The sequence below is a fragment of the Salmo salar genome, chromosome ssa24, assembly GCF_905237065.1.
Source record: "Salmo salar chromosome ssa24, Ssal_v3.1, whole genome shotgun sequence".
NCBI lineage: Eukaryota > Metazoa > Chordata > Actinopteri > Salmoniformes > Salmonidae > Salmo > Salmo salar.
Window position 1 is genome coordinate 7,304,497 of NC_059465.1, and position 26,042 is coordinate 7,330,538.

The 26,042-nt window shown below is 42.9% G+C and overlaps 1 protein-coding gene across 1 annotated transcript; it reads left to right on the forward strand.

Moving 5' to 3' along the window:
* The first annotated feature begins 1,722 nt into the window (after positions 1-1,722).
* On the forward strand, positions 1,723-25,826 carry LOC123730377 (inactive carboxypeptidase-like protein X2). The gene is made up of 23 exons (XM_045706735.1): positions 1,723-2,554; positions 6,470-6,751; positions 6,899-6,946; positions 7,160-7,318; positions 9,458-9,541; positions 11,022-11,099; positions 11,967-12,023; positions 15,268-15,345; positions 15,478-15,587; positions 17,475-17,614; positions 18,006-18,094; positions 18,240-18,387; positions 18,510-18,579; positions 18,830-18,953; positions 19,127-19,323; positions 20,692-20,868; positions 21,306-21,490; positions 21,593-21,919; positions 22,235-22,365; positions 22,581-22,720; positions 23,679-23,778; positions 24,039-24,205; positions 24,295-25,826. Exons 1-23 carry the CDS (start codon positions 2,314-2,316, stop codon positions 24,667-24,669), a joined length of 3,507 nt encoding a protein of 1,168 aa, XP_045562691.1. The 5' UTR covers positions 1,723-2,313; the 3' UTR covers positions 24,670-25,826.
* Positions 25,827-26,042: the final 216 nt, after the last annotated feature.

Here is a 26,042-nt window from a genome sequence, read left to right on the forward strand (position 1 = left end):
CTGACAACCAGTCTCAACATCAACATTAAGAGGCGACTCCGGGATGCTGGCCTTCTAGGCAGAGTTCCTCTGTCCAGTGTCTGTGTTCTTTTGCCCATCTTAATATTTTATTTTTATTGGCCAGTCTGAGATATGTCTTTTTCTTTGCAACTCTGCCTAGAAGGCCAGCATCCCAGAGTCGCCTCTTCACTGTTGACGTTGAGACTGGTGTTTTGCGGGTACTATTTAATGAAGCTGCCAGTTGAGGACTTGTGAAGCATCTGTTTCTTAAACTAGACACTCTAATGTACTTGTCCTGGGTCTGCAGCCCAGAGTCTTCAGTGGCGGTCTGCAGCCCAGAGTCTTCAGCGGCGACCTTTAGCCTACAGTCTTCAGCGGGCGGTGGGCGGTCCAAAGCTTCCGGCGATGATCCACGGTCAGGTTCCTCCGGACACACAGAAGCGGGGGGATCAGCGGGTGGTGGGGGTGCTACACCCCGAACCAGAGCAGCCGCCAAGTACAGATGCCCACCCGGACCCTCCCCTATAGGTTTAGGTTTGCGGTCCGGGACAATGACATTTCTAAGTGACCCAAAACTTTTGAACGGTAGTGTATGTAAATGTGATATTTCTGTATTTAAATTTGCAAACTTTTTAAAAACATGTTTTCACTTGGTCATTATAGGGTATTGTGTGTATATGGGCAAGGAAAAAATATATTGAATCCATTTTGAATTCAGTCTGTAACACAACAAAATGTGGAATAAGTCAAGGAATACTTCCTGAAGGCACTGTATGTAGAGCAGTAGGTATATTAGAGTGAGATATGTCAAGAATCCAGTATATAAATAAATATGCGGTGTGTATAAAGTGTAACTAAAATGCAATGTAGAGTGGTAGAAATATTAGAATGAACTATGTCGAGAATACAGTATGTAAAAACACAGCTGTCAGGAATCCCGCTTCCTGAGTCTGTTTTCTGCCTGAGCTGACTGTTTTTTTGTTTTGGAGTCTTTTGTCTGAGGTTCCTGAACGCACCCTGTCTGGTTGCCAGGCGACGAAGCTAGGCGGGAGAACTTTTGATTGCCCGCACCTGCATCTCATCAACCATCTGCACATCTGGTCCTGATCATCACCTCTTCATAAGCCCTGACCTGACATCCATTCCCTGCCGGATCGTTAGCAACGAACAGTATGTTGTGCCAGCGTATCAGCCTCATGTTTCCTGAGTGTGTTTTGTTATTCTGTACTTGTTGCCGGTGACTCACTCCCATTTACTCTGTCTACAGTCATTCTCCCGGAACATTCAACTCCCTTGCCTGGCCGTCAGTGGATTCAGTGACTTCATTGGATCAACCCATTCACTCTCATCAACTCACCTCCGCTGCCGTTCCGTCTCCTGGATTATTCAATTTACACATCAAGACTACCAATAAATACTCACCTTCATTTTACTCACCTTGTCCTGGTCTGCTTCTGGGTTCTGTCTTAGAGAATCGTGACAAAAGCAAAATTGATATAATTGCAGGAAATTAGCTTCTGGACCTGAGTCAGGAATATAAATTATAAATATGTATGTGAATGGTGTGTATGGGCAGTATGTGAATAGATAGGTGTGTATAGCAGTAGTTATACTGTACTTTTCCTCTGTACCTTAAATATTTGTGGGTTTCAATATTGTTAGCACAAACACACTGTCCTCGACTCCTCCCCCCCTTTCCATTCCTGCCTGTTTGTGGCAGTCTGCAGAGGGGAAAGGAGGCGGAAGAAGTGGAAGAAGTGCTCTGCTCCTGGACTAAACTCTTTTCACCTCTCCTTGCTTCTCCAGTGAGCTGCTGCTAAGATCTCCTTTTGATCTCTGCACCTGTTGCAACTCATCAGCCAGGTGAAGGGGATTATATCTCTCTCAGCCATTACTTTTTCAGCTGTCGTTCCAGGAGAGCTGTGGATCTCATTTAGTTAAATTGCAGGACAATTGGACTGCTCTGCCTCCCTCTTCCTCCCTCCCTCACTATTTTCTTCTCTCTGTGTCCAGCCCTGCCTCATGCTCTGAGTGAGTCTGTGTCTGGCTGTGGCTTGGAGCTCCAGAATCTTCCTCACCGGAGAGAAGGCATGGAACACTAGAGTAGAAAACTGAGAGGTAGAATTCTGTGATATAATTCAGATATAGAACACTTCGGTAGAATTTCTGAGTAGCTTTCTGAGCTGGAACTTCTAGCAAGATTTTGGGAAATCTGAACTAGAATACAGAGCTGGAATACTTAATCGGAACACTGAGCTGGAACTTTTCAGTGGAACATTGAGGTAGAATCCTGAGGCAGGTAGAGTAAGGAGGATGGGAGGTCATACTGCAGTGGTGTGTTTGGTTCTGCTGGCCCTATTCTGTGTGCTACTGCCCAGAGCAGGGGAGAGTGCAGGAGGCATTGTCTCTTTAGGCCAGGCTGTAGAGGAGATAGGGATGGAGGCCCTATATAGACAGGAGTCCCAGGATGAACCAGTTAAAGAAGAGGATCTCACAGAGACACAAAGCCAGACTAGCAAGGAAAAGAGAGCCACAGAGGAGGATGCCCTACCAGGTAAGAACGAAGCCAACCCACTGGACATAGACGTCAGTTCAACGTCTAGTTTTTATTTACATTTGGTTGAGTTGTCAACTAGTGTGAATTCAACTCAGCCAAAAATGTCACCCTGTCATTGAGGTTAAAAGTTTGATGAAAAAACTACAAAATTCTCTTATGTTGAAGAATTTTTGCAAATCCGATCAGTTTTCCACGTTGATTCAAAGTTATCACATTGAAGTTTTGGGTTGAAATGACATGGAAACGTTGATTCAACCAGATTTTACCTAGTAGGAACATTCATATTATAATGCTATATATGTTACTAAGTGGAGAATTGGGTCCCATCTGAGTTGTGGCTAGAAACATGGATGGTTTTACCTACTAGATGGGACCCAATTCAGCTGGAGTACAGGCCTTTGTTCCAGCCCAGCAATAACACATCTTATCATCGTATCAGCTAATGATCAAAACCTTAGTAGTAGAATCATCAACAGTGTCTGGTTGTTGGGCTGGAACAGATGCCTCCTTCCAGGACGAGGATTGTAGAACGTTATATGACATCATCAGGCAGGCACAGGGGACAGGGCACAAGGCAGGTGGAGGAGAGTGTTGGTCTTGAAAGAAGCCAGCAGTTTCCTGAATTACCCACACACACCTTTCAGTCACTATGACAAGTCCAACAGTGTCCATACAGTACTCTTACCATACAGTACTCTTACCTGTCTGTCTCCAGCTCACTCATACCTGGACTGTCTCTTGGCCCAAAGCAGAGTAGACCTGGGACTGGGGAAGTTTCAGTCTTCTGCAGTAACAGACCTGGCTGGGCTCTGAGTTCAGCATCTTGGAGACAGATTTGTACAGTCCACTTATATTTTCTGAGATTCACAGCTTAACATGGAGTAAACTTCAGCACACACATCTGTTGGTTTAATCAGTCCAATTTCCCAATTAAATTGCACTAAAACCTTGTATTTACATGGTAATTACATTAGCTAGTAGGTACTGTATAACTATTTTGTGGGTACACATTGTTACATGGTGCACCACAAACTGTCACGAATCCCACCGAAGGCGGTTCCCCTTCCTATTCGGGCGGTGCTCGGTGGTCGTCGTCACCGGTCTACTAGCTGCCACCGATCCCTTTTTCCCTTTTTTTGGTTGAGTCTTATTGTTTTCACCTGTTCCTTGTTGGGGTTTGATTAGGAGCTATTTAAGCTGGCAATGCCCGCTTGCTGTTGTGCGGGCTTGTTTCTCCAGTGTAGTGTTGGTGGATGTGTTTATTTGCTTTTACGCAGTACTGTAGTGGGTCCTGTTTTGGCCCGGTCTGGGTTTTGCGCCTAGTGTATTGGCGTGACTGTATTCAGTCCTGTATTAAATTGCATTCGTCCTACCCTCTGCTCTTTGCGCCTGATTCCTGCACCCACACGTTACAAAAACTTACTACTACTGTTACAGGCTACATATTTCTTAAGGACAGGGACAGGACAATGTTGATGATGCTCTGACAGCATGCCATTACAGTTTGACTGGGTTACTAATGGAGAGGAATATTGAATACACATGAATATGACATGAATACACAGCCTCTGTTCCACAGATACAGTTGAAGTTGGAAGTTTACATACAGTACACCTTAGCCAAATACATTTAACAATTCCTGACATTTAATCCTAGTAAAAATGTAGTCTGGCTTTTTTATGGTGGTTTTGGAGCAGTGGCTTCTTCCTTACTGAGCGGCCTTTCAGGTTATGTCAATATAGGACTCGTTTTACTGTCGATATAGATACTTTTGTACATGTTCCCTCCAGCATCTTCACAAGGTCCTTTGCTGTTGTTCTGGGATTGATTTGCACTTTACGCACCAAAGTACGTTCATCTCTAGGAGACAGAACGCGTCTCCTTCCTGAGCGGAATGACGGCTGCATGGTCCCATGGTGTTTATACTTGCGTACTATTGTTTGTGCAGATGAACGTGGTACCTTCAGGCATTTGTAAATTCCTCCCAAGGATGAACCAGACTTGTGGAGGTCAAAAAAATAGTGATTTCTTTTGATTTTCCCATGATGTCAAGCAAAGAGGCCCTGAGTTAGAAGGTAGGCCTTGTAATACATGCACAGGTACACCTCCGATTCACTCAAATGATGTCAAATAGCCTATCAGAAGCTTCTAAAGCCATGACTTAATTTTCTGGATTTTTCCAAGCTGTTTAAAGGCACAGTCAACTTAGTGTATGTAAACTTCTGACCCACTGGAATTGTGATCCAGTGAATTATAAGTGAAAAATGACTTGTGTCATGCACAAAGTAGATGTCCTAACCGACTTGCCAAAACTATAGTTTGTTAACAAGACATTTGTGGAGTGGTTGAAAAACAAGTTTTAATGACTCCAACCTAAGTGTATGTAAACTTCCGACTTCAACTGTAGGTCACTGGCACAGGTATTCAAACAGCCACGAATAGAGAGAGGGAAATACCAATGAATACACTCCACTGACTTCTGTAGTTACACAACTTCTTGTTCCTGATAGAATAATTTGATATCTTGATGATAATAATCAATAATCAATTCGCCTTGACTAATGCCCAAGGTTTGTAAGACAATGGGTTAAATAATTAGGCAAGGACTCAGCTTTCTGCAAAAGGTTTCTGTAGCTTTATTCAGAGAACGTTCTGAGGTCAGGATAACAAAACAGTCATTTTATAGTTCTTGCTTACTTATGCACATGCATTTACACACAAACTGTTGGTGACCTGCATCCCCCATTGACTTCCCACACTGTTTATCACTATCTAGCTCAGCCTGTTCCTTTCCCTCAAGGTTAGGAACCCTTTGAAGTTTTACTGCCTTTACCATCTGTCCCCTACTCCCTACACTAATTACATACACACATTTCTTTCCCTCTCCAGTGGTTCCTGGACTTTCTGGGACTAATCAGACCAATCGATCACTACATTGATCATTACATTGATTATTCATTAACCATGCTGTATGACTAATAATTCATCATGGTTTATTGATTCATTTACCTTTATTAGATAATTCTCTTATCAGTTCCCCAAAACAATACAATACAATACAATACAATGCCCTCCGTGGCGATATAAGCAGCACCATCAGTAAGTAGCACAAGAGCACAATTATATACACATCCTTTACGTAGCATGCAGCATACTGTAAATATGTACATTCAGAGGAAGTGGCAGAAAGAAGAAAATCTTTATATTTTATCCTTTACACATCAGACAGAAAAAACACGTGATTATGGAATGTTTTAATGCCATGTGACATAATGTAGAAACATTTACATAAACCCAGATGAGATCTCCTTGACCTTGGGTGTGGTGATATCACTGCAGTCCCTCTCCTTGGTGTGTGTGTGTGTGTGTGTGTGTGTGTGTGTGTGTGTGTGTGTGTGTGTGTGTGTGTGTGTGTGTGTGTGTGTGTGTGTGTGTGTGTGAGTAGAGGACCTTGTTGTTTCACCATGCGAACAGAGTAGCTTTTCTTCAGCACAGGACACCGTCATCTCCTCTCAGTCACACATCCCCCCCGCCCCCGTTAGCTCAGCTGTGCCCCCTGCTAGAGTGATTCTGTCTGGGAGATTTCCCCATCCCCTGTCTGGTCCGGGAGTTCGGTCTGTCTGTCTTTGTTTCCCACTGTTTTTCCTCTGTCACCATCTCTCTCTGCCCCCTCTCACTCTATCACTCTATTTCTATTTGTTTATCTGTCTCTCTATCTCTCATCAGTCTACTTCAGTAGCAGAGAGTTGGTGTTGATGTATAGCCTTTGTTTGAATGCCATCTTGTCATATCCTGGCATATCCGACTGCTATAGGATTGTTATGTGCTGTTAAACCTGACATTTGACCCTCAGGAATCAATATGTCAAAATGACCAAGTTTATTAACTTTCCTTTCCCCCGTTGACACCAAGCCAGGGTCAGGAGAGCCGAAGAGGAAGAGGAGGGCAAAGGGGATAAAAAGAAGGGCAAGAAAGACAAGAAAGACAAGAAAGACAAGAAAGACAAGAAGAACAAGGAGCCCAAAGTGCCCAAGGCCACCAAGAAGCCTAAAGCAGACAAAAAGCCAAAGAAGGGCAAAGAAAAGGAGCCACGGACAGAAGCACCTACAACTCCACCACCCACAACTACCACACTACCACCTACAACTACCACACCACCACCTACAACTACTACAGAGGTGTACACAGAAGCAGGTAATGCAGTAACACACCACTTTACTACTGTAATCAACGTTTTCAATAAAAACGGACTAGAATTGGTTGATTAGATTTTTTTATTGGCTTTGCATTGTGTGAGTAACAAAGTTGTTTGTAATCCTTTGATCTCTGTCCCATCTGAAGCTCCCACAGAACCTGACCCATACCCAGACTACCCCTACCCAGACAACGGTGAACCATGTGTACAGATGACAAACCATTATAGAATTTCTCTGAAGCCGGTGCCTCAGTGTTCAAATACCACTCAACACTTTATAGCAGAGCCACTTTGTTTATGATCTTATTTGTACCTTGAAAAACCATGTGGATTTTGTTTTATATCTAGCTTAAAAAAATCTCCACACTAATAAAGTTACCTCTACTGTCCATCTGTCCCTCTGATAGAGGATGACTACTGGAAGCCAGATGAGGAGGAGCCCGCAGGCCCAGTGGTCGACCCAGAAGATGACTATTGGAAGGGAGAGGACCCAATGGCCACGCCCCCCACTCCTGTGGTGGATGGAAAGGTGGACAAGGGAGACGAGGACTACTGGGACGCCAGATGTATGTTTCATCCCCCTCTGTGTCCTAAAATGAATGATTCATTGACCGAATGAATGAATGAATGAATGAATCAGGGGAGAACGACTTGCCCCTTTCATTGAAGTCATGAAGTTCAAGGTCGACCAGGGTACTACAGGCTGTTATTGCCAGAAAGCAGGATCCTCCATTATAGGAAATGGGAAAATAGCAATCTTCATGGTCAGTATTCGTGCTGCTATTACATCAGATGTACAGTATGTCCTTGAATCGATTATTTTAAAATCACACACAGAATGCCTTTCTAGCCAATCAGAAACGAGTAGTCAACAACGCTGTGGTATAAATAAGGATAATACTGAAATATCAGTATAATTTAGCGGAACTCAATATTAGGAAGGTGTTCCTAATGTTTGGTATACTCAGTGTATGTATACGGTCTATGGATGGAATAAATGAATGAATGAATGAATGAATGGAACCAAGGCATCAATGACAAAAAATACTAATTTCAATTAACTTTACTAACTACTTCAAAATTATTATCAAAGTCTTTTTTTTAAATACTAGCTATTAGTTTAAACGTGTACTATAGGTGTATAACCTACCAGCTCTCACAGTCTCACATCAGAATTAGATGCTGCTGCTGCGCCTTCTTCACCACGCTGTCTGTGTGGGTGGACCATTTCAGTTTGTCCGTGATGTGTACGTCGAGGAACTTAAAACTTTCCACCCTCTCCACTACTGTCCCGTCTATGTGGATAGGGGGCTGCTCCCTCTGCTGTTTCCTGAAGTCCACGATCATCTCCTTTGTTTTGTTGACATTGAGTGTCAATCAAGCCTACCACTGTAGTGTCGTCTGCAAACTTGATGATTGAGTTGGAGGCGTGCATGGCCACGCAGTCGTGGGTGAACAGGGAGTACAGGAGAGGGCTGAGAACGCACCCTTGTGGGGCACCAGTGTTGAGGATCAGCGGGGTGGAGATGTTGTTACCTATCCTCACCACCTGGGTCCCGTCAGGAAGTCCAGGACCCAGTTGCACAGGGCGGGGTCGAGACCCAGGGTCTAGGATTAACCTCTTACATCTAGACGTTCCGCTAGCGGAACACCTGCTCCAATATCCAATGATAGGCGTGGCGCGAATTACAAATTCCTCAAAAATACAAAAACTTCCATTTTTCAAACATATGACTATTTCACAGCATTTTAAAAACAAGACTCTCCTTTATCTAACCACACTGTCCGATTTCAAAAAGGCTTTACAGCGAAAGCAAAACATTAGATTATGTCAGCAGAGTACCAAGCCAGAAATAATCAGACACCCATTTTTCAAGCTAGCATATAATGTCACAAAAACCCAGAAGACAGCTAAATGCAGCACTAACCTTTGATGATCTTCATCAGATGACACACCTAGGACATTATGTTATACAATACATGCATGTTTTGTTCAATCAAGTTCATATTTATATCAAAAAACAGCTTTTTACATTAGCATGTGACGTTCAGAACTAGCATACCCCCGCAAACTTCCGGAGGAATTTGCTAATAATTTACTAAATTACTCACGATAAACGTTCACAAAAAGCATAACAATTATTTTAAGAATTATAGACACAGAACTCCTCTATGCACTCGAGGTGTCCGATTTTAAGGTTTGGGATAGGGTTAAAATTCAAAAACAACTTTTTATCTCTGGATTTCTCCTCCAGATCCACTCTAAATGGAACCCTTTATGATATTTGCCAACTGGACTCTTTAACCAATGAATCAGGTTTTCCACCTTATATGATGAAAATCTCATCTCATGTGAAGGTTTGTCAGCAAAGCTCAGCTCATCTGTTCTTTGTGTTATAGCTGCAACAGGTTTTCATTACTTTTACTGTGTCCATAATTCCACTACTGTTTCACCCTACCAGATTTCCACTCCTACAGTATCTCACTCTCCTGCACCTCTCCATTTCTCTCTGTTTCCACTCCACCATCTCTCTCCATTCTCATCCTCTCCTTTCTCTGATTTCTCTACTCTTACTTCTCCATCTGCCTCCTTCCTTACTCTCATGTGCCTCTTCGATCTTGCTCTCTCTTTTCTCTTTTGTGCTCTCTTTATTCTCTGAGATCTCCATTCTCACTTTCTCGTTTTCTCCGTTCTCCAATAACAGACGAGGTGCCCGAGAATCTTCCTTTCCCTGATGGTAAAGAGGTCGTCCCCACAGAGAAAGATGACTGGAGCTACGCTGTTACAGGTGACTTACATCTCAATTAGTCAATCAGTCAGTCAGTCGGTCAATCAGTCACCGTTTAGAGGGCCACATTGTATGCTGCTATTCCTCCTTCCTAAGAATGAAAAACAACCGCTGTTTTAGGGTTTATAGTGTGGAAGTAGATCCTGTAAACCATATGCTTAGACCTAGATTCAATCAGATCAGCTGATGTTTTGGCGGTGTCTGAGGTTTAACTGCGTTGGAGCTGTCAAATCGGTGAGCAGCTGCTCTTGATCATTGTCACGAAGCCACACCCATCCCACTCACATAAGAATTTCAGGACGAGAAAGTGTAGGCTATATAGAAATAATGGCACTCGGAGACAGCAAGGGGTCTAACTGTAGAACCTAGTTTCTAGATTTCAATATAAAAATGTATTTTATCAAACAAACCTTTGCTACATTTTATCTCTGGGACCCTCAGGATGACAAATCAGAGCAAGAATACTGAATGTAAGTACATTATTTACCTTCAGAGTTGAATGTATCAAACCAGTTGCCGTGATAAAAGTGTTTTGTTGTTGTGCACTCTCCTCAAACAATAGCATGGTATTTTTTCACTGTAATATCTACTGTAAATTGGACACAGCAGTTAGATTATAAAGAATTTAAGCTTTCTGCCCATATAAGACATGTCTATGTCCTGGAAAGTTGTCTGTTACTTACAATGTCATTCTAGTCACATTAGTGCATGTTAGCAACAACCGTCACGGTTTAGGGACACCGATCCCGTAGAGGTTAATGCAACTCTGTGCAGCCAATGCCAATGTCTGCTTTAGGCATAATGCCTGGAGACGCTTGTGGATTTGATAGCTCTAACGCAGTTCCACCTCCAACATCGCCAAAACAATCTCTATGCTGATGTCGGCTAAAGCGGATCAGATTGAATAGAGCTCTTAGTCCAGGGAATGACATCAGAGTAGGAGGCTAGATCATCACCCTGCTTTTTAGAGGAGAGCGAGTGGGTGAGAGTGTAGTTCAAAACAGTCAACGGCTTTTCATGGTTTTGTTTTTGAGCAAGAAGCCTTTCACAAGATGGCTGCTCTGTTATATTCCTTGTAAACTTAAATTAAACATTTAACTAGGCAAATAACAGGCAGCGTGTTATGCTAGCTTTATGTGGGTCCAAACAGAGAGTGTCTGTTGTGGATGCAGAAATAAAGGCTCTGTTCCACCATCACTGTAGTAGAAAATTACTGTATTAATGTTTTGAAACTACATACTGCATTTTAGCTTCCGAGAGCTTTGGAAGGCACACATTAAACCAAAGAGACTCTCTCTGTTATGTTGTTTAGTAAAAATAGATTAGTACTACTAGACAGGCTGCCAGTCTGTTTCTGCTTGAGCCAGGTTGTTGTGGTTTTGCCATGGCAGTTATGTACTGTTGAATCAATGCAGAAACAGTGTGCTACTCAGTCTAGGCTACTGGAGTGATGTGTTTGTGTTTTCTCCTTCCAATACAGAGGAGCTTGTTACACCACCACCCACCTATGAAAGCCCATGGTACGAGGAGTATGACTACGGCCATAGTGGTGGACAGAGTATGTACACACACGGGCACACACACACAGTCCTTGTGGGGACCAAACAATTGATTCCCATTCAAAATCCTATTTTCCCTAACCCCTAACCCTAACCTTAACCATGAACCTAAACCTAACCCTAACCCCTAAACCTAACACTTAAACCTAATTCTAACCTTAACCATAATTGCAACCCTAAACATAACACTGCGAAATGTCTCCACTTGTCTGTATTTTCCTTGATTTACTATCCTTGTGAGGTAAAACCTAAAACACACTGACACACACACATGCACTCTGCACTGTAAAATAAACCCTTGGCCAAATCTTCACTAGAAATATGTTTTTCATTTCAATGGGACCCTGCGGTGAAATAAAGATTAGACACAATAAAGAATAAAGAACTGGCCCTTTACCACAGAGTCAAAAGTAATGGGCCTACACTTCTCATTTCCCACAAGAATGAAAAAAAGAAGTGTATACTGTTTCAATTATATGGTCTGTTGTCTAAGTTTGGGTTAAGCAAGACTTTGGCAGCTGATGTTCCAAACTCCCAAATAAGAAAATGCCAAGTAACTGGAGCAAACAACAGTCAGATCAAGATTATTACACCTTCAAACACTTTGTCATGTGGCAAACCTTAAGAAACACCTGGGCCTGTTCAGGAGGGGAAAACGTTATAGAATGTTTGTGTATATTATGATTGTCTGTCAGGTACAATAGGAAATCATGACGTTATCTGTTATTCTAGCTGCAACGTTCTAAATGTTTCACTCCACTGAAAACACCCCGCATACACAGTATACTGTTACATGTAATGGGGAGGTGGGGGAAAGTAACCTCAAGTTCATCCATGATTGTTTTTCCCTCCTTTGTTTACCACAGCGAAAAAACAGGAGGAGAGAGAGAACCAAAGGAAAGAAAAGGAGAGAGAGGATAGAGGTATTGTGCACAGCCTTTTTTCCATTATGATCTGAAGGACTGTGATCTATCTATCTTCAGTTGTAGATACTTCACATTATACAGTAACATTTACATGTTGGTCATTAAACAGACACTCTTATCCAGAGCAACTTACAGTTAATGCACTCACAGAAAAATTCTGGGTTAAAAACAACCCAATTTGGGGTTTTTGGTAACCCAGCGCTGTGTAAATATTGGATAGAATTCACACTGGGTTATTTTGACCCAGTCAACCGATTGGGTTGCGTGAATAACTCAACATGTTGGGTTGTTGGGATTACCCAAACATTAATTTAACGATCAGTTGGGTTTTTATTAACTTTCATTCTGGTTTGACGAGCAATTTTAGGATCATGTTGTTGATTTTTTTAAACAAAGTCCACAAGACACAGAACTCCCTTTTGCAAAACAGTAAATGCGTTTTCAAAATATAGTTGCCTTCTCAAAACATAAATACATTAATCAAAACTATATTATACCATCAAAATTGCAAATACATTCATCAAAAGAACACAACTGCCCTGCAAAAACATTAACTCAACCATACTTTTGTCCAAACAGACAAAACAGAAAGTTAGTCTTTCTTTTAAAAAGCCTAGTAGATCAAAACATTTTCTTTGCATTCACTAAATCATGATCAAAATTGGAAGTAAAAAGTAAACTAAAGTGCAGAATTATGGGCAATCACTCTCCTTTTATGCATATTTCAGCAAACAATTTAATTCTTTTCAAATCAAATTTTATCCCTGATAAAAAATTTAAAAAATTGCACATTGTGCAGCATTCATTCATGGGTGTCATCACAATCCATTTCCATGTACAATTACATAGGTTAGTTTGCTCATAGTTTTTTAGTTTCCAATTAGGCACAGAAACACAATCCCACATTAGAAATAGGAAAGGTGACTACAATTGAGGAACACAACTGATATGAATGTACAGTATAGGCCTCAATCCACATCAAAGCAAAACTCTATAATGGAAGGTTAAAAATAAAAAAAACTTTTTTTTTTTACAAAACAACAAAGTGACCCAATGTCTGCAACCCAGCAGGTGGGTCAGCCAAACAAGCCAGCATTCTTTTGTGTCCATTAAACTAAGGTAGGTAAAACAACCACATATCGGAGTCATTGCAAGTAAAACATAGTAACACTGCAATGTCATACTTTGCACTGTCAAAGCTCCCAGTCAAGCAGATGAACACGTCACTCAGAGATTCATAATGTAGTGGAAGAATATCAGTCCCTAATGGTTCATGTTTCCGCTTAAAGCGAATGAGGAAAGAAACACAGATATCAGTCTCTACCTGGGCATTGCAAACATGTAGCTGTGAAGCTTCAGTATGGCTTCACTTGCTAAGACGAGGGTCAAAAGTTAATTCTATCTAGAATAGGACAAATCTGAACCATAGAAATGTGTTGTGAGGGAAGGAAAGGTCGCTGGTTCGAATCCCTGAGTCAATTAGGTGAACAATCTGTTACTGTGCCCTTGAGCAAGGCACGTAAGCCTAATTCTTCTGTAAGTCCCTCTGGATAACAGAGTGTGCTAAATGACTTAAATGTAAACCTATTTAACCTGTATTGGTGCATGGAAGAAGCTTTGAGCTGGAGCAGAAAGAAAGGGAGAGATGGGACAGCAAAGAGAGGTTACAGAACATGCTGGAAGGAAAGATGAGGGAAAAACAACATAAGGGATAGAAACAGAGGAGTAGCGAGTCTAACAGTAATGGAGGGGAGAGATGTTGAAATCACGAGCTTAGAATGAAGATCGGAACACTCGGGATAAGAACCAACAGCTGTTGCCACATGTTCCATTCTGTACTGTACCTCCTGTACAGCGAGGAGAGTAGAACCAGCTAAATGTATAATCAGAATGGAACCAGGGACTTTTGTCTATGGGAGATTACACTGAGTGAACAAAACATTAAGGACACCTGCTCTTTCCATGACATAGACTGACCAGGTGAATCCAGGTGAAAGCTATGATCCCTTATTGATGTCACTTGTTAAATCCAATTTAATCGGTGTAGATGAAGGGGGGACACAGGTTAAAGAAGGATTTTTAAGCCTTGAGACATGGATTGAATATGTGACAAAATATTTAAGTGCCTTTGAATGGGGTATGGTAGTAGGTGTCACGTCCTGACCAGCAGATGGAGCTGTTGTTGTAGTTTTGGGGTCAGGACGTGGCAGTCTTGTGTGTGTGTTTGTTCTGTGTTGGTCTTGTGACTCCTGATCAGGAACAGCTGGGGATCGTTGTTCCTGATTGGGAGTCATATATGTAGGAGTATGTTTGTCACTTGGTTTTGTGGGTAGTTGTTTTTTGCACTGCGTGTTGTGTGCCTGCAAAACTGTTCCTGTCTTATATATTGTTTGAATTGTTAAGTGGATGCTCTACTCCTTTATTTTATTAAAGATGAGTATTCACATACCTGCTGCGCCTTGGTCCATTTCTACAGAAGACAGCCGTTACAGTAGGTTGCCAGGCGCACCGGTTTGTGTCAAGAACTGCAACGCTGCTGGGTTTTTCACGCACAACAGTTTGCCGTGTGTATCAAGAATGGTCTGCCACCCAAAGGACATCCAGCCAACTTGACACAATTGTGGGAAGCATTAGAGTCAACATGGGCCAGCATCCCTGTGGAACGCTTTAGACACCTTGTAGAGTGGGGGACGGGGACGGGGGCATACTCTGTCCACCACTATCTGTGATTTCACATGTGTATGTAGAACAAAATCACATATAATACAAAATGTGACAGCTTTCTCATCCAGTTAGATATATTGACACTTTTAGCAGGGTTATCCATAAAATGTGACTGGTGGTTATGAACGTTTGGATACAAATTCAGGAATGTGCTGATTAAAATCAGATTGTTATTTTTTTTCTTCAGTAAATCTAAGACGGGTCGTTATGAAAGTTTGGATACAACAGTTCCTCATTCGCACACTGTTGTATCCAAACTTTCATAACGGCCTGTCTTAGATTTACTGAAGAAAAAAGAACAATCTGAATTTAATCAGCACATTCCTGAATTTGGAGAAACAGAATACATCTGGTTTCCTTCCTATCTGCAATGTGAAGGCATCTGGATCCTCTGAGGCATTACTGCATTTGTCGATACACACACACACACACACACACGTGCACGCACGCAAGCGGTCACACAGAGAATCTATTACTGGGATTGTAGTTAGTGATTGACTATGGTGCTGTTTGACAGAGAGAGCTCAGCAGAGGAGGGAAGAGGAAGAGAGGGCCAAAGCCAAGAAGAGACCACACGTATTCAAGGAACCCAAAAGTAAGTAACTTGCTACCATCCAATGATACAATACTCGGTTAGCAAGAGTTTTAGCAAGAGCTTAAGAGCTTTTCCATTGTGGTTTGAAGTTTTTGTGATGTGTGTGACTGAGATGTTTTCCCCTGGTGGCAGAGTGTCCTCCCCTGGGTATGGAGTCTCATAGGATAGAATCAGACCAGCTGCTGGCCTCCTCCATGTCTCACTACCGCTACAGCCAAGCCAGGGCACGACTCAACATACAGGTAACCCTAACCCTTACACACTAACACTAACCTTCACACACTAACCCTCACACACTGACCTTAACCTTCACACACACTAACCCTCACACACACTAACCTTAAACTTCACACCAGGGGCGAAAATCTGATATCAACTTTGGAGGGGACAATTACATTAAATTTTCTCAAGAGCAATTCCTGAGGGGGACACCAAAAGTAGTGCTGTAACACATAGCCTACATTGTAATATGGTAAATGTATATTGAGGAACCAAAGAAATAAGGTGTTTGCCGTACTCCTAACTACCGGTACCCAAAACTACACAACTAATCACAACAGCAATACCATTGCCTTTAACAAATCTTAGTTCAGTCACCAGTTTAAGTTGAGAGTGGGGTTATCCATTTCATTTTCCAATTATGTTCCTATTTTACAAGTAAAAAAACTGAGAACCTTTCATAATGTTGCCAAACAAAGACTCAACAAACTTACCTGAGACTCCCTGTCTCTGCCATTCTCTCCCTGCATATCTGTCCCCAACTCTGCTGTCTGTGTGCCATCTGTTGCCTGCTCTGCCTAATGACATCATTGTGAAACATTTCCATTAGAATTTCATTTCTTTCTTATGAACATTTTATCAACTAGTCTTTGAGATATTAGGCTACTAGGGTTCTTACTATGCGTTTTGGTGTATTGAAAAATACTCTGATGTCCGTCTTTTATTTTTCTGCCATTTTTCTACCTGGCTGGCTACACACACAGTGTGTAGGTTATTTACAGTAGGAGATGGGCTTCTATCATCTTCAATCATTCTATTTGGGCTTCGATCGAAAAGGTAGCTAGCAAATGTGAAACGGATTAAAATGACAAGAGTTGACAGCGGTATGAGTTCACCATTTACACAACATATGCTGCAACCTTTTGTAATTTTAATAGTTTGTTTCATATTGCCTGGCTTCCAACAATAGCTGAATTTGCAAAGCTAGCGAGCACCAATTCAGTTGCAGTGGTGTTTGCTATAATCTTTGCTACCCGGGTTAAATAAAGGTGAAATAAAATAAATAAATAAATAAAAGTTCCCTTGCGACAATTTAGCTTTTGCAACGAGACCATTAAATATATTTAAGACAATGGTAGAAGAGAGTGTAGTTCTGTTCAGTTTGGATTTCAGTTTATCGCTAACCTTATCACAGGGACTTTGAAGCACTAACTTACATCATCTGCCTGCTGATCTTGGAATAAATTGACGATAGCAAAGATTCCATCTTTGACGACGCCACATAAATGGAATAGGTACTAGCTAGCTTAATAGTTAATATTTGCGCGCTAGCTCTGCATATTCACAGAGTGTGTGTGCGCGATCGACTGGATTAACCTCACGTCAGTTACGTGCATTGAGTGCCTTTCAGACAGTAGATACGACCTCTCTGTTACCTAGCAAGCTAAGGAACTGGCAGTGGATCAAACCATTGTGAGGCAAAGGGTGGGGGGTCGCAATCTTTTGAAACTTAAAAAGCGCTATTAAGTGTCTATAATAAGCACAATTGCTTTCATTGCATATTATTAATATTATTTAAATTACATAGTTATGTTTCAGTGATATATTGGGGGGACAAATCAAATTTTTCCCAGGATGGGGGGGTCGTGTCCCCCCCGGGATTTCCGCCCCTGCTTCACACACTAACCCTCACACACTGACCCTAACTCTCACACACTAAGTCTAACCCTCTCACACTAACCCATAACCCTTATACACTAACCCTCACACATTAACCCTAAGTCTCAGTACTGCTCCAGCCAACACAGAGCATGACTCAACATGCAGGTAGACTCCTCACACTAATTCAAACCTGACGGTAAGCCCCCTTACCCACATCTCCAACACTGTATGGTTTCCATGGTTTCCAGGCTTCGGATGATGAGGAGGACATGCATGGTGGGGCGTGGTGTCCTAACCCAGAGGACAATATTCACTGGTTTGAGATGGACGCTCGCAGAGCAACAGAGTTTACTGGGATCATAACACAGGGACGAGACTCACGCAACGAGTAAGACACACAAGCACACACACGTTTATTTTACTATCCTTGTGGGGACCAAAACATGCGTTCCCAATCAAAATCCTATTTTCCCTAACTCCTAACCCTAAACCTTAACCTTAACCCTAACCCCTAACCCTGAAACTAAATCTAACCCTAACACACATAATCCTAAACCTAATCCCTAACCTTAATCTTAATTCTAACCCTAAAATAGCCTTTTTCCTTGTTTTACCCTCCTTGTGAGGACTTCTGGTCCCCACAAGGATAGTGAAACCAAACCAAACCACACGCGCACGCACACACACACACACACACACACACACACACACACACAGACAATTTCAGACATATCAAAGACAAAATGGTGACAAAATTTGTGTGCGTCTTTCTGTTTCAGGAGTGACTTTGTGACATCGTACTACGTGCAATTCAGTAATGACAGCAGAGAATGGAAAACCATCCATGACGGTTACTCTGACTGGGTGAGTCTGTCAGCCTCGCTGCTTCAAATGTACTTTGGTCCCAGGGTTCACTCTCAAGGTCTTTTTATGGGGCACAAAAGTTCACCATGTCAAATATATTTGTCTCTCCCTCTCTCTTTACCCCCCTCCTCCCCTCTCTCTGTCTCTAGTTGTTTTTGGTAACTCTGATAAGGATACCCCTGTGCTGAATCAGTTAGCTGAGCCCATACTAGCACGCTACATCAGAGTTATCCCTCAGAGCTGGAATGGTAGTTGCTGTATGAGGCTGGAGGTACTAGGCTGCCCACTGCCTGGTGAGTGACACACGCACCCACCCTACTAGACTTCTGGTCCCCACAAGGATAGTAAAACATAAAACACACGCAAACATTCACACTGTGCATTTTCATTTCCTCAGACCCCACCAGTGCCTACCAGAGGCTGCAGAATGAGGTGACTCCCGTCCAGTACCTGGACTTCAGACATCACAACTACTCAGACATGGTCACGGTGAGACGGAACATTCCCATTTCAGGGGACTTCAAACCTTAAGGTCATCAGTACCACCTGTTTGAACTTGAATCAGGTCTAATGTTTTGTCTGACGGATTGTGACAACTGACTTCAACTCTGTCTTGACACTTTGGCGATTCATTTAATAAGATTTGTTGTGCTTGAACAAAGACTTGCACAGACTCACTGAAGGTGTCCCGGGCCAGGGCTGGTAACTGCTGCTTTCCCCTGTGTGTCTCTTCTGGTAGATGATGAAGTCTGTGTCTGAGGAGTGTCCCAACATCACCAGTATGTACAGCCTGGGTCGCAGCTCCAACGGACTGGACATCCTGGCCATGGTGATATCAGGCAACCCCACAGAACACGAGATAGGTGGGATGAAACCAATATTGTGTCTGTGTCCACAGTTTTCAGAACATGCACCCATTAGTTATTCAAGGCTAACTGCACCACTTTGTTATTCCAGGCGAACTTTCATAGAAAGCTCTGTACTCGTGTCCGCTCAAGCATGGAAAGACAATGACAATCTGTGTTTTTCTCCTTAGGTGAGCCGGAGTTCCGCTACACGGCCGGTCTCCATGGAAACGAGGCGACGGGGCGGGAGATGGTTCTTCTTCTGTTGCAGTACCTGTGTAAGGAGTACAATGATGGCAACCCCAGAGTGCGCCGCCTGGTGGAGGGAATACGTATCCACCTGGTGCCCTCACTCAACCCTGATGGGCAGGAGAAGGCCCTCACAGTGGTCAGTACTGGATATTATACGGTTCATTCTTGAATTGCGGTGGTAAATGTTGTCCCTTGACTTTGGCACCATGTAAAAACAATAGAAAATGACAAAAACATTAAAAAGAATACATTCTAATTTTATTTCACTGTTATTTAATAAGAAAACATATGTAAGTCCTTTATACTGCAAAACAACTATTTGTATGCATTGTTGAAACTACTGGGGGCTAGCAAATTGGCTTGCCCCATTGGCGATGTTTAGGGGTGTAGTGACATGTTTTGGGGTTTAGAGATACTGTATCTATCTATTATTTTGAATGCTAGACAGTAAACAAAAGTATTTAATATTGTTTACTTTAGACCTCCCAAACTCAACTCTGGACCTTGAAGCCAGTTCCACTGTATTGTTTCATTGTTCCCCTCTAATCAGGGACTGATTTAGACCTGAGACACCAGGTGGGTGCAATTAATTATCGGGTAGAACAGAAAACCAGCAGGCTCTGGACCTCGTAGGGTAAGAGTTGAATACTCTTGCTGTAGATCAATAAAAACACCTATTGTTTTACTAGTATAATGTGTGTCCCTCAGTTTTATGTCATTGGTGTTACCACTTTGAAAATCGCTGATTACAAAGATATACAAGGACCTTGAGCATTTTTTCCCGTGGCAAACTGTTATTGAGGGAGGGTTCTATCTTAAAGAAAATGATTAGCTTATCACGACCTTTCAGTATGTCATAAATTTGAGAATTTCATTCATCATTTTGCGTCACTTGGTGTCAGCCAGTTTAAATAAATGGAAATAATTAATCACTTTAGTAAATAATTTTTAAAGGATTGACCTTAGATTTGAGCATTTGTGGCCTCCATTTCAGAAAATCCTCATTGGTGTTACTACTCCACCGGTGGCACAATGTTATCATAATGGTAAAAACATATTTTAAATCATTAAGCTACCATATTAGTTGATTTAGAATGGGAAGATGTACCCAACTACATTTAAATAAAAAATCAAGTCATTCTTTTCCAAAATGCCATTCCAAAATTCCACCGCAATTCAAGAACGACCCTTACAGGGAAATACAGCCTGTATTTATACTTTACACTTCCAGGGTGCAAATCTATTTTCTTCTATTAAGGAAAATGGGTGCCAGACAGTGTCTGATTTAGCCAACTTGTTGTCCTGTAGGAAAGTATTGTTGTATGCAGGAACAGTCTAGCGCCCAACTTTATTTTCCTCAAGAGAAGAAAACATATCTCATATGTTAAGTCAAGACTAGAGACATTCAAGCAAATCCTAAGACGTTTGGTTTTAACATGTTGATATTACTGCAGTAAATATGCAGTCCATATCCCCATAACATCCTGTCCCATTGACACCACAGGGTTCCGAGCTGAGTGGTTGGACAACAGGCCACTGGACGGAGGACGGCCATGACATCTTCCAGAACTTCCCTGACCTGAACAGTGTTTTGTGGGAGGCCGAGGACAAGGGCATGGTGCCCAAACTGACCCCCAATCACCATGTCAAGATCCCTGCAGATCAAGAGGGGGATGACAGGGTGTGTGGAGGGAGGGAGGGAGGGTGGGAGGTTGGGAGGGTGGGAGGGAGGGAGGGAGGGAGGGAGGGGAAGGTAAGGGAGAAAGGGAGGGGATGAAGACAGGAGGGAAGGAAATGTAGATGGTGTGAAGAGCAGAGACAGTACAAGGAAGTCCATTTCTCTGTTTATCAACTTAACAAGGGGACTCGAGTGGCACAGCGGTCTAAGTCACTGCATCTCAGTGCTAGAGGTGTCACTACAGACCCTGATTCGATTCCAGGCTGTATCACATCCGGCCGTGATTGGGAGTCCTATAGGGCAGCGCACAATTGGACCAACGTCCTCCGGGTTAGGGTTTGGCCGGGGAAGAACATCATTGGAAATAAGAATTTGTTCTTAACTGACTTGCCTAGTGAATTAAAAAAAGATGGCTGCTGTTTGTTCTTCTTGTCCTGCAGATTGCTGTGGAGACTCGAGCCATCATCTTGTGGATGGAGAGCCACCCATTCGTACTGGGGGCCAACTTCCAGGGGGGAGAGAGGTTTGTGGCGTACCCCTACGACAATCACCGCCTAACCAAGACCGCCGGCGCCAGCACCAGAGAGGGCAAGAGAGAGAGGGCACAGAGCCGCAAGAAGAGACAGTACGAGGCTCTTTCTCTTCCTGCACTCTTGCTATTTTTGGCAGGAGTAATAATGATATGAAACCAAATAAACAATCAACTCAATTTAAATCATTCTTCTAGGTACGAGGAGTTTGAGGAGCCGGTGGAAGATCATAGAAACAGGGGATACCAGCAGCCAGAAGAAGACCAGTGGAACAGGGGATACCAGCAGCCGGAAGAGGACCAGTGGAACAGGGGATACCAGCAGCCAGAAGAAGACCAGTGGAACAGGGGATACCAGCAGCGAGAAGAAGACCAGTATAACAGGAGATACCAGCAGCCGGAGGAGGAGTGGAGGGGACATGGCTATGGCCACAGGGAAGAGGAAGAGGAGGATGACAGAGGGAGAGGGGGGTACGCAGAGCCTGAGGATGAACCCAGGGCCACAGCAGACGCCTCCTTTTTCAGGTGTGTAGCATAAAGTAAATGTTTTTATTTAACTAGGCAAGTCAGATAAGAACAAATTATTATTTACAATGACGGCCTACACCGGCCAAACCCGGACGACGCTGGGTCAATTGTGCACCGCCCTATGGGACTCCAAATCACAGCCGGTTGTGATACAGCCTGGATTCAAACCAGATTGTCTGTTGTGACACCTCTAGCACTGAGATGTAGTGCCTTAGACCGCTGTGCCACTCGGGAGCCCAAGTTAACCACAGATCTAGGATCAGATTACCCTATCTGACTGTGTGTGTGTGTGTGTGTGTTTGTGTGTTATAGGTGGTTGGCCATCTCTTATGCCTCTACTCACCTGTCGATGACATACACTTCCCACGGCACCTGTCACGGCGATGACATCACTGGAGGCATTGGAATCGTCAATCGCGCCAAGTGGCAGCCCGTCACAGGAAGTAAGGACCGACAACATCCCTTTTTTATTCCATTGTTATCTGCTGTTCATTAAGACATTACATAGAGTAGTTCAAAAAGGTTGAAACCTGTAATGTAACATTGATCAGAGTAAAGGACCCAGTTTTGGGGGCAATGGTGCTCTCTGGTGGCTCATCATTTGCATTGCAGGTTCTCATTGCCACCTGTCTTCCCCCCCCTCTCCCTCCATCCTCAGGTATGAATGACTTCAGCTACCTGCACACTAACTGTCTGGAGCTGTCAGTGTTCCTGGGCTGTGATAAGTTCCCCCATCAGAGTGAGCTGGTCATTGAGTGGGAGAAGAACAGAGAGGCCATGCTCACCTTCATGGAGCAGGTACACACACAGACACACGTATGCACACACATAGAAACAATTAACACATTTTGAGAGTATACCAAACACACACACGGTCCTGGAGTGTGGCCGTAGAGCAGTGGTATTCAAAGCTGGGGTCGCCAAAATATATATATATATTACTATATATATACTGTATATACACAGTGCATTCGGAAAGTATTCAGACCCCTTGAATTTTTCCACATTTTGTTATGTTATAGTCTTATTCTAAAATGGAATTAATTTTTTTAAATCCTCAATATACACACAATACCACATAATGACAAAGTGAAAAGAGGTTTTTATAATTTTTTGCAAATGTATAGAAAAAAAATACCTTATTTACATAAGTATTCAGACCCTTTTCAATGAGACTCGAAATTGATGTTAGGTGCATCCTGTTTCCATTGATCATCCTTGAGATGTTTCTACTTGATTGGAGTCCACTTGTGGTAAATTGGACATGATTTGGAAAGGCACACACCTGTTTATATAAGGTCCCACAGTTGACTGTGTATGTCAGAGAAAAAACTAAGCCATGAGGTCGAAGGAATTGTCTGTAGAGCTCCGAGACAGGATTGTGTCGAGGCACAGATCTGGGGAAGGGTACCAAAAAATGTCTGCCGCATTGAAGGTCCCAACAACACAGTGGCCTCCATCATTCTTAAATGGAAGAAGTTTGGAACCACCAACACTCTTCCTAGAGCTGGCCGCCTAGCCAAACTAAGCCATCGGGGGAGAAGAGCCTTGATCAGGGAGGTGACCAAGACCCCAATGGTCACTCTGACAGAGCTCCAGAGTTCCTCTGTGGAGATGGGAGAACCTTCCAGAAGGACAACCATCTCTGGGATCGCAAGAAATGATTGTGGGAAAAATGGGGTCCCCACTGAAAAAGTTTGTATACCACTGCTGTAGAGTGACTGACCTTTTGAACCCTGGTTTTCACCCCACCCAGGTGCAGCGTGGGATCAGGGGCGTGGTAAAAGACAATGAGGGGAACCCCATCGCTAATGCTACAGTTGCTGTAGAGGGGGTCAACCATGATGTCTCTACAGGTGGGTACAGTGTGTGGCTTTGTGTTAACCATGTCCCATAGGCTACTGCCCTTGGCATTCTGACTGCTGTGAACACATGAATGTAGCTATGCACTGTTATATTGGTATATTCATTAAACTACAGCTGGGGTAGATATTGGTAACAACCTGTTGTCCCTTCCCCCTGAACAAACCTACATGCAGTGGACGTCCAGGAGCCTGCCAGTGCTATCTTTACTGAGTGTGCAGTCTAAGCCCTCTCCTCTCTGCTTCCTCCACAGCTGTAACAGGGGACTACTGGCGCTTGTTGAACCCAGGTGAGTACCGTGTGACGGTGCGGGCAGAAGGCTTCGCCCCCCTGACCAAGCTGTGTGTGGTGGGCTACGAGGCAGGGGCAACTACCTGCAGCTTTAACCTGGCCAAGTCCAACTGGGACCGCATCAAACAAGTGGGTAGTGCTACACCTACAATTAGAGTGCCTATTAGCCACTTTAGAGCCATTGAAGCACTATATAAATGATATCTATTCATCCACAGATCATGGCCCTGCACGGCAACAAGCCCATACGCCTGCTCAGTCACGGCAACGGCGGAACAAGACGGAACACGGTCTCCAATGGTAACAGGGATGTGGGGCCTCCGGCGGGAGCAGCCATTGCTTATTGGACGCGTCACAAGCAAAGGGAAGATCTAGAGCTCGACCGCCCCCGTCATCTACGGCAACAGAGACTGATGAGATCGACAAAAACGTTGCCCCCGACGACCACGCCGGTTCCCACGACAACAGAGGCGGAGCCCACCACTGCTTGGTACGACTCGTGGTTCATAGGAGAGGGGCAAACGTCGGCACCGGAAAGTTTCACGGACTCCATCTTGGATTACAAATACGAGTACAAGATCGACGATTACTAAACTAAACCCCAAGGCCTTGTTCCAATACATTTACAATACATCCTTCTTCCCCACTTCCTTGAAGAAATCAAGGTAGGAAGGGAGGAAGTATGCATTCTAAAGTATTTGAACAGGACCGATGTCATAGTCCTGAGCCCAGGCTGTTAACTCAATTCTTAGAGTAGACAACTAAGTGACCCCTTAAAGGGATATTTGGGATTTTGGCAATGATGCCCTTTATCTACTTCCCCAGAGTCAGAGGAACTCGTAGATATGATTTTTATGTCTCTGTGTCAAGTATGAAGGAAGTTCGAGTTAGTTTTGCAAGCCAATGCTAACTAGCATTAACACAATGACTAGAAAGATGCTTGCAGATACCCATAGACTTCCAGTCATTGCGCTAAAGCTAGTTAGCAATTGCGCTAGCGCTAGTTAAGAACTTCCTTCAAACTGCACACAGATACATAAAAATGGTATCCACGAGTTCATCTGACTCTGTGGAAGTAGATAAATCCCAAAGTATCCCTTTAAAGAACTGACAGGTAGGGGTAGGTTTAAGCAAAATGCCTGAAACTCCAATAACTCTGGTAGCCCCCCAGCCATCCATTCTTTCAGATCAACAAAGGAGCTGCAAGAAGTGTTTAGGTATATCTGCAAAAACTGATTAAAGGAACAATGCAGTGTTGAATGCAAGAACAGTCATGTACACAAGCTAATGTCAGTGGTCTGTATAACTGCTCGAGTAGGTCTTTTAATACAACGTTAACACACACAAAAATGTCAGTTTAGAGTAGAAAAATAGAACCACTGATATCTGGAAAATAAATGTTATACCAATTCAATTTAAAAAGTTGTTGCAAAGCTTTCCTAGAGAATGTACTTCAGAGATCATGTAGATGTGGTGGTTGCAGATTACGCACTTGTTTTACTATCGCCTCCACCCTTGAAGAGTCAAAACAAAGAATCAAAGTTTCTGTTTTTCTTATAAAAGTGTGGATTAATTTACATTATTTTCACACATTGACAGCAAAGTCATAATATCGACATACAGTAACTTTACAAAATGTTTGTTGAATAGTAAGAGAGTAATCAAAAGAGATTTTCTTAAATGTTCCTCATAATTTAGCTGAGGAAGAGGAAAGTTATTTTTTCAATTAATAAAGGCTTGTTTACATACAGCATTTGTTTTGTTCATGTCCACACTGAGCAAAAATGTGACCGACCGCCTCGATTCGGTCTTATGTAGCAGAATTTGAAATTGTGTTTTTTACATTGGATAAAAGTAGAGACTCAGAACTAGAAATTGGTATATCATACACTGCAGTTGAGAAATAATGGGAAAGTAATTCTGCTTTGAAAGTTGATAAAGTTGGTCCTTGAATGTTTTGGTACAC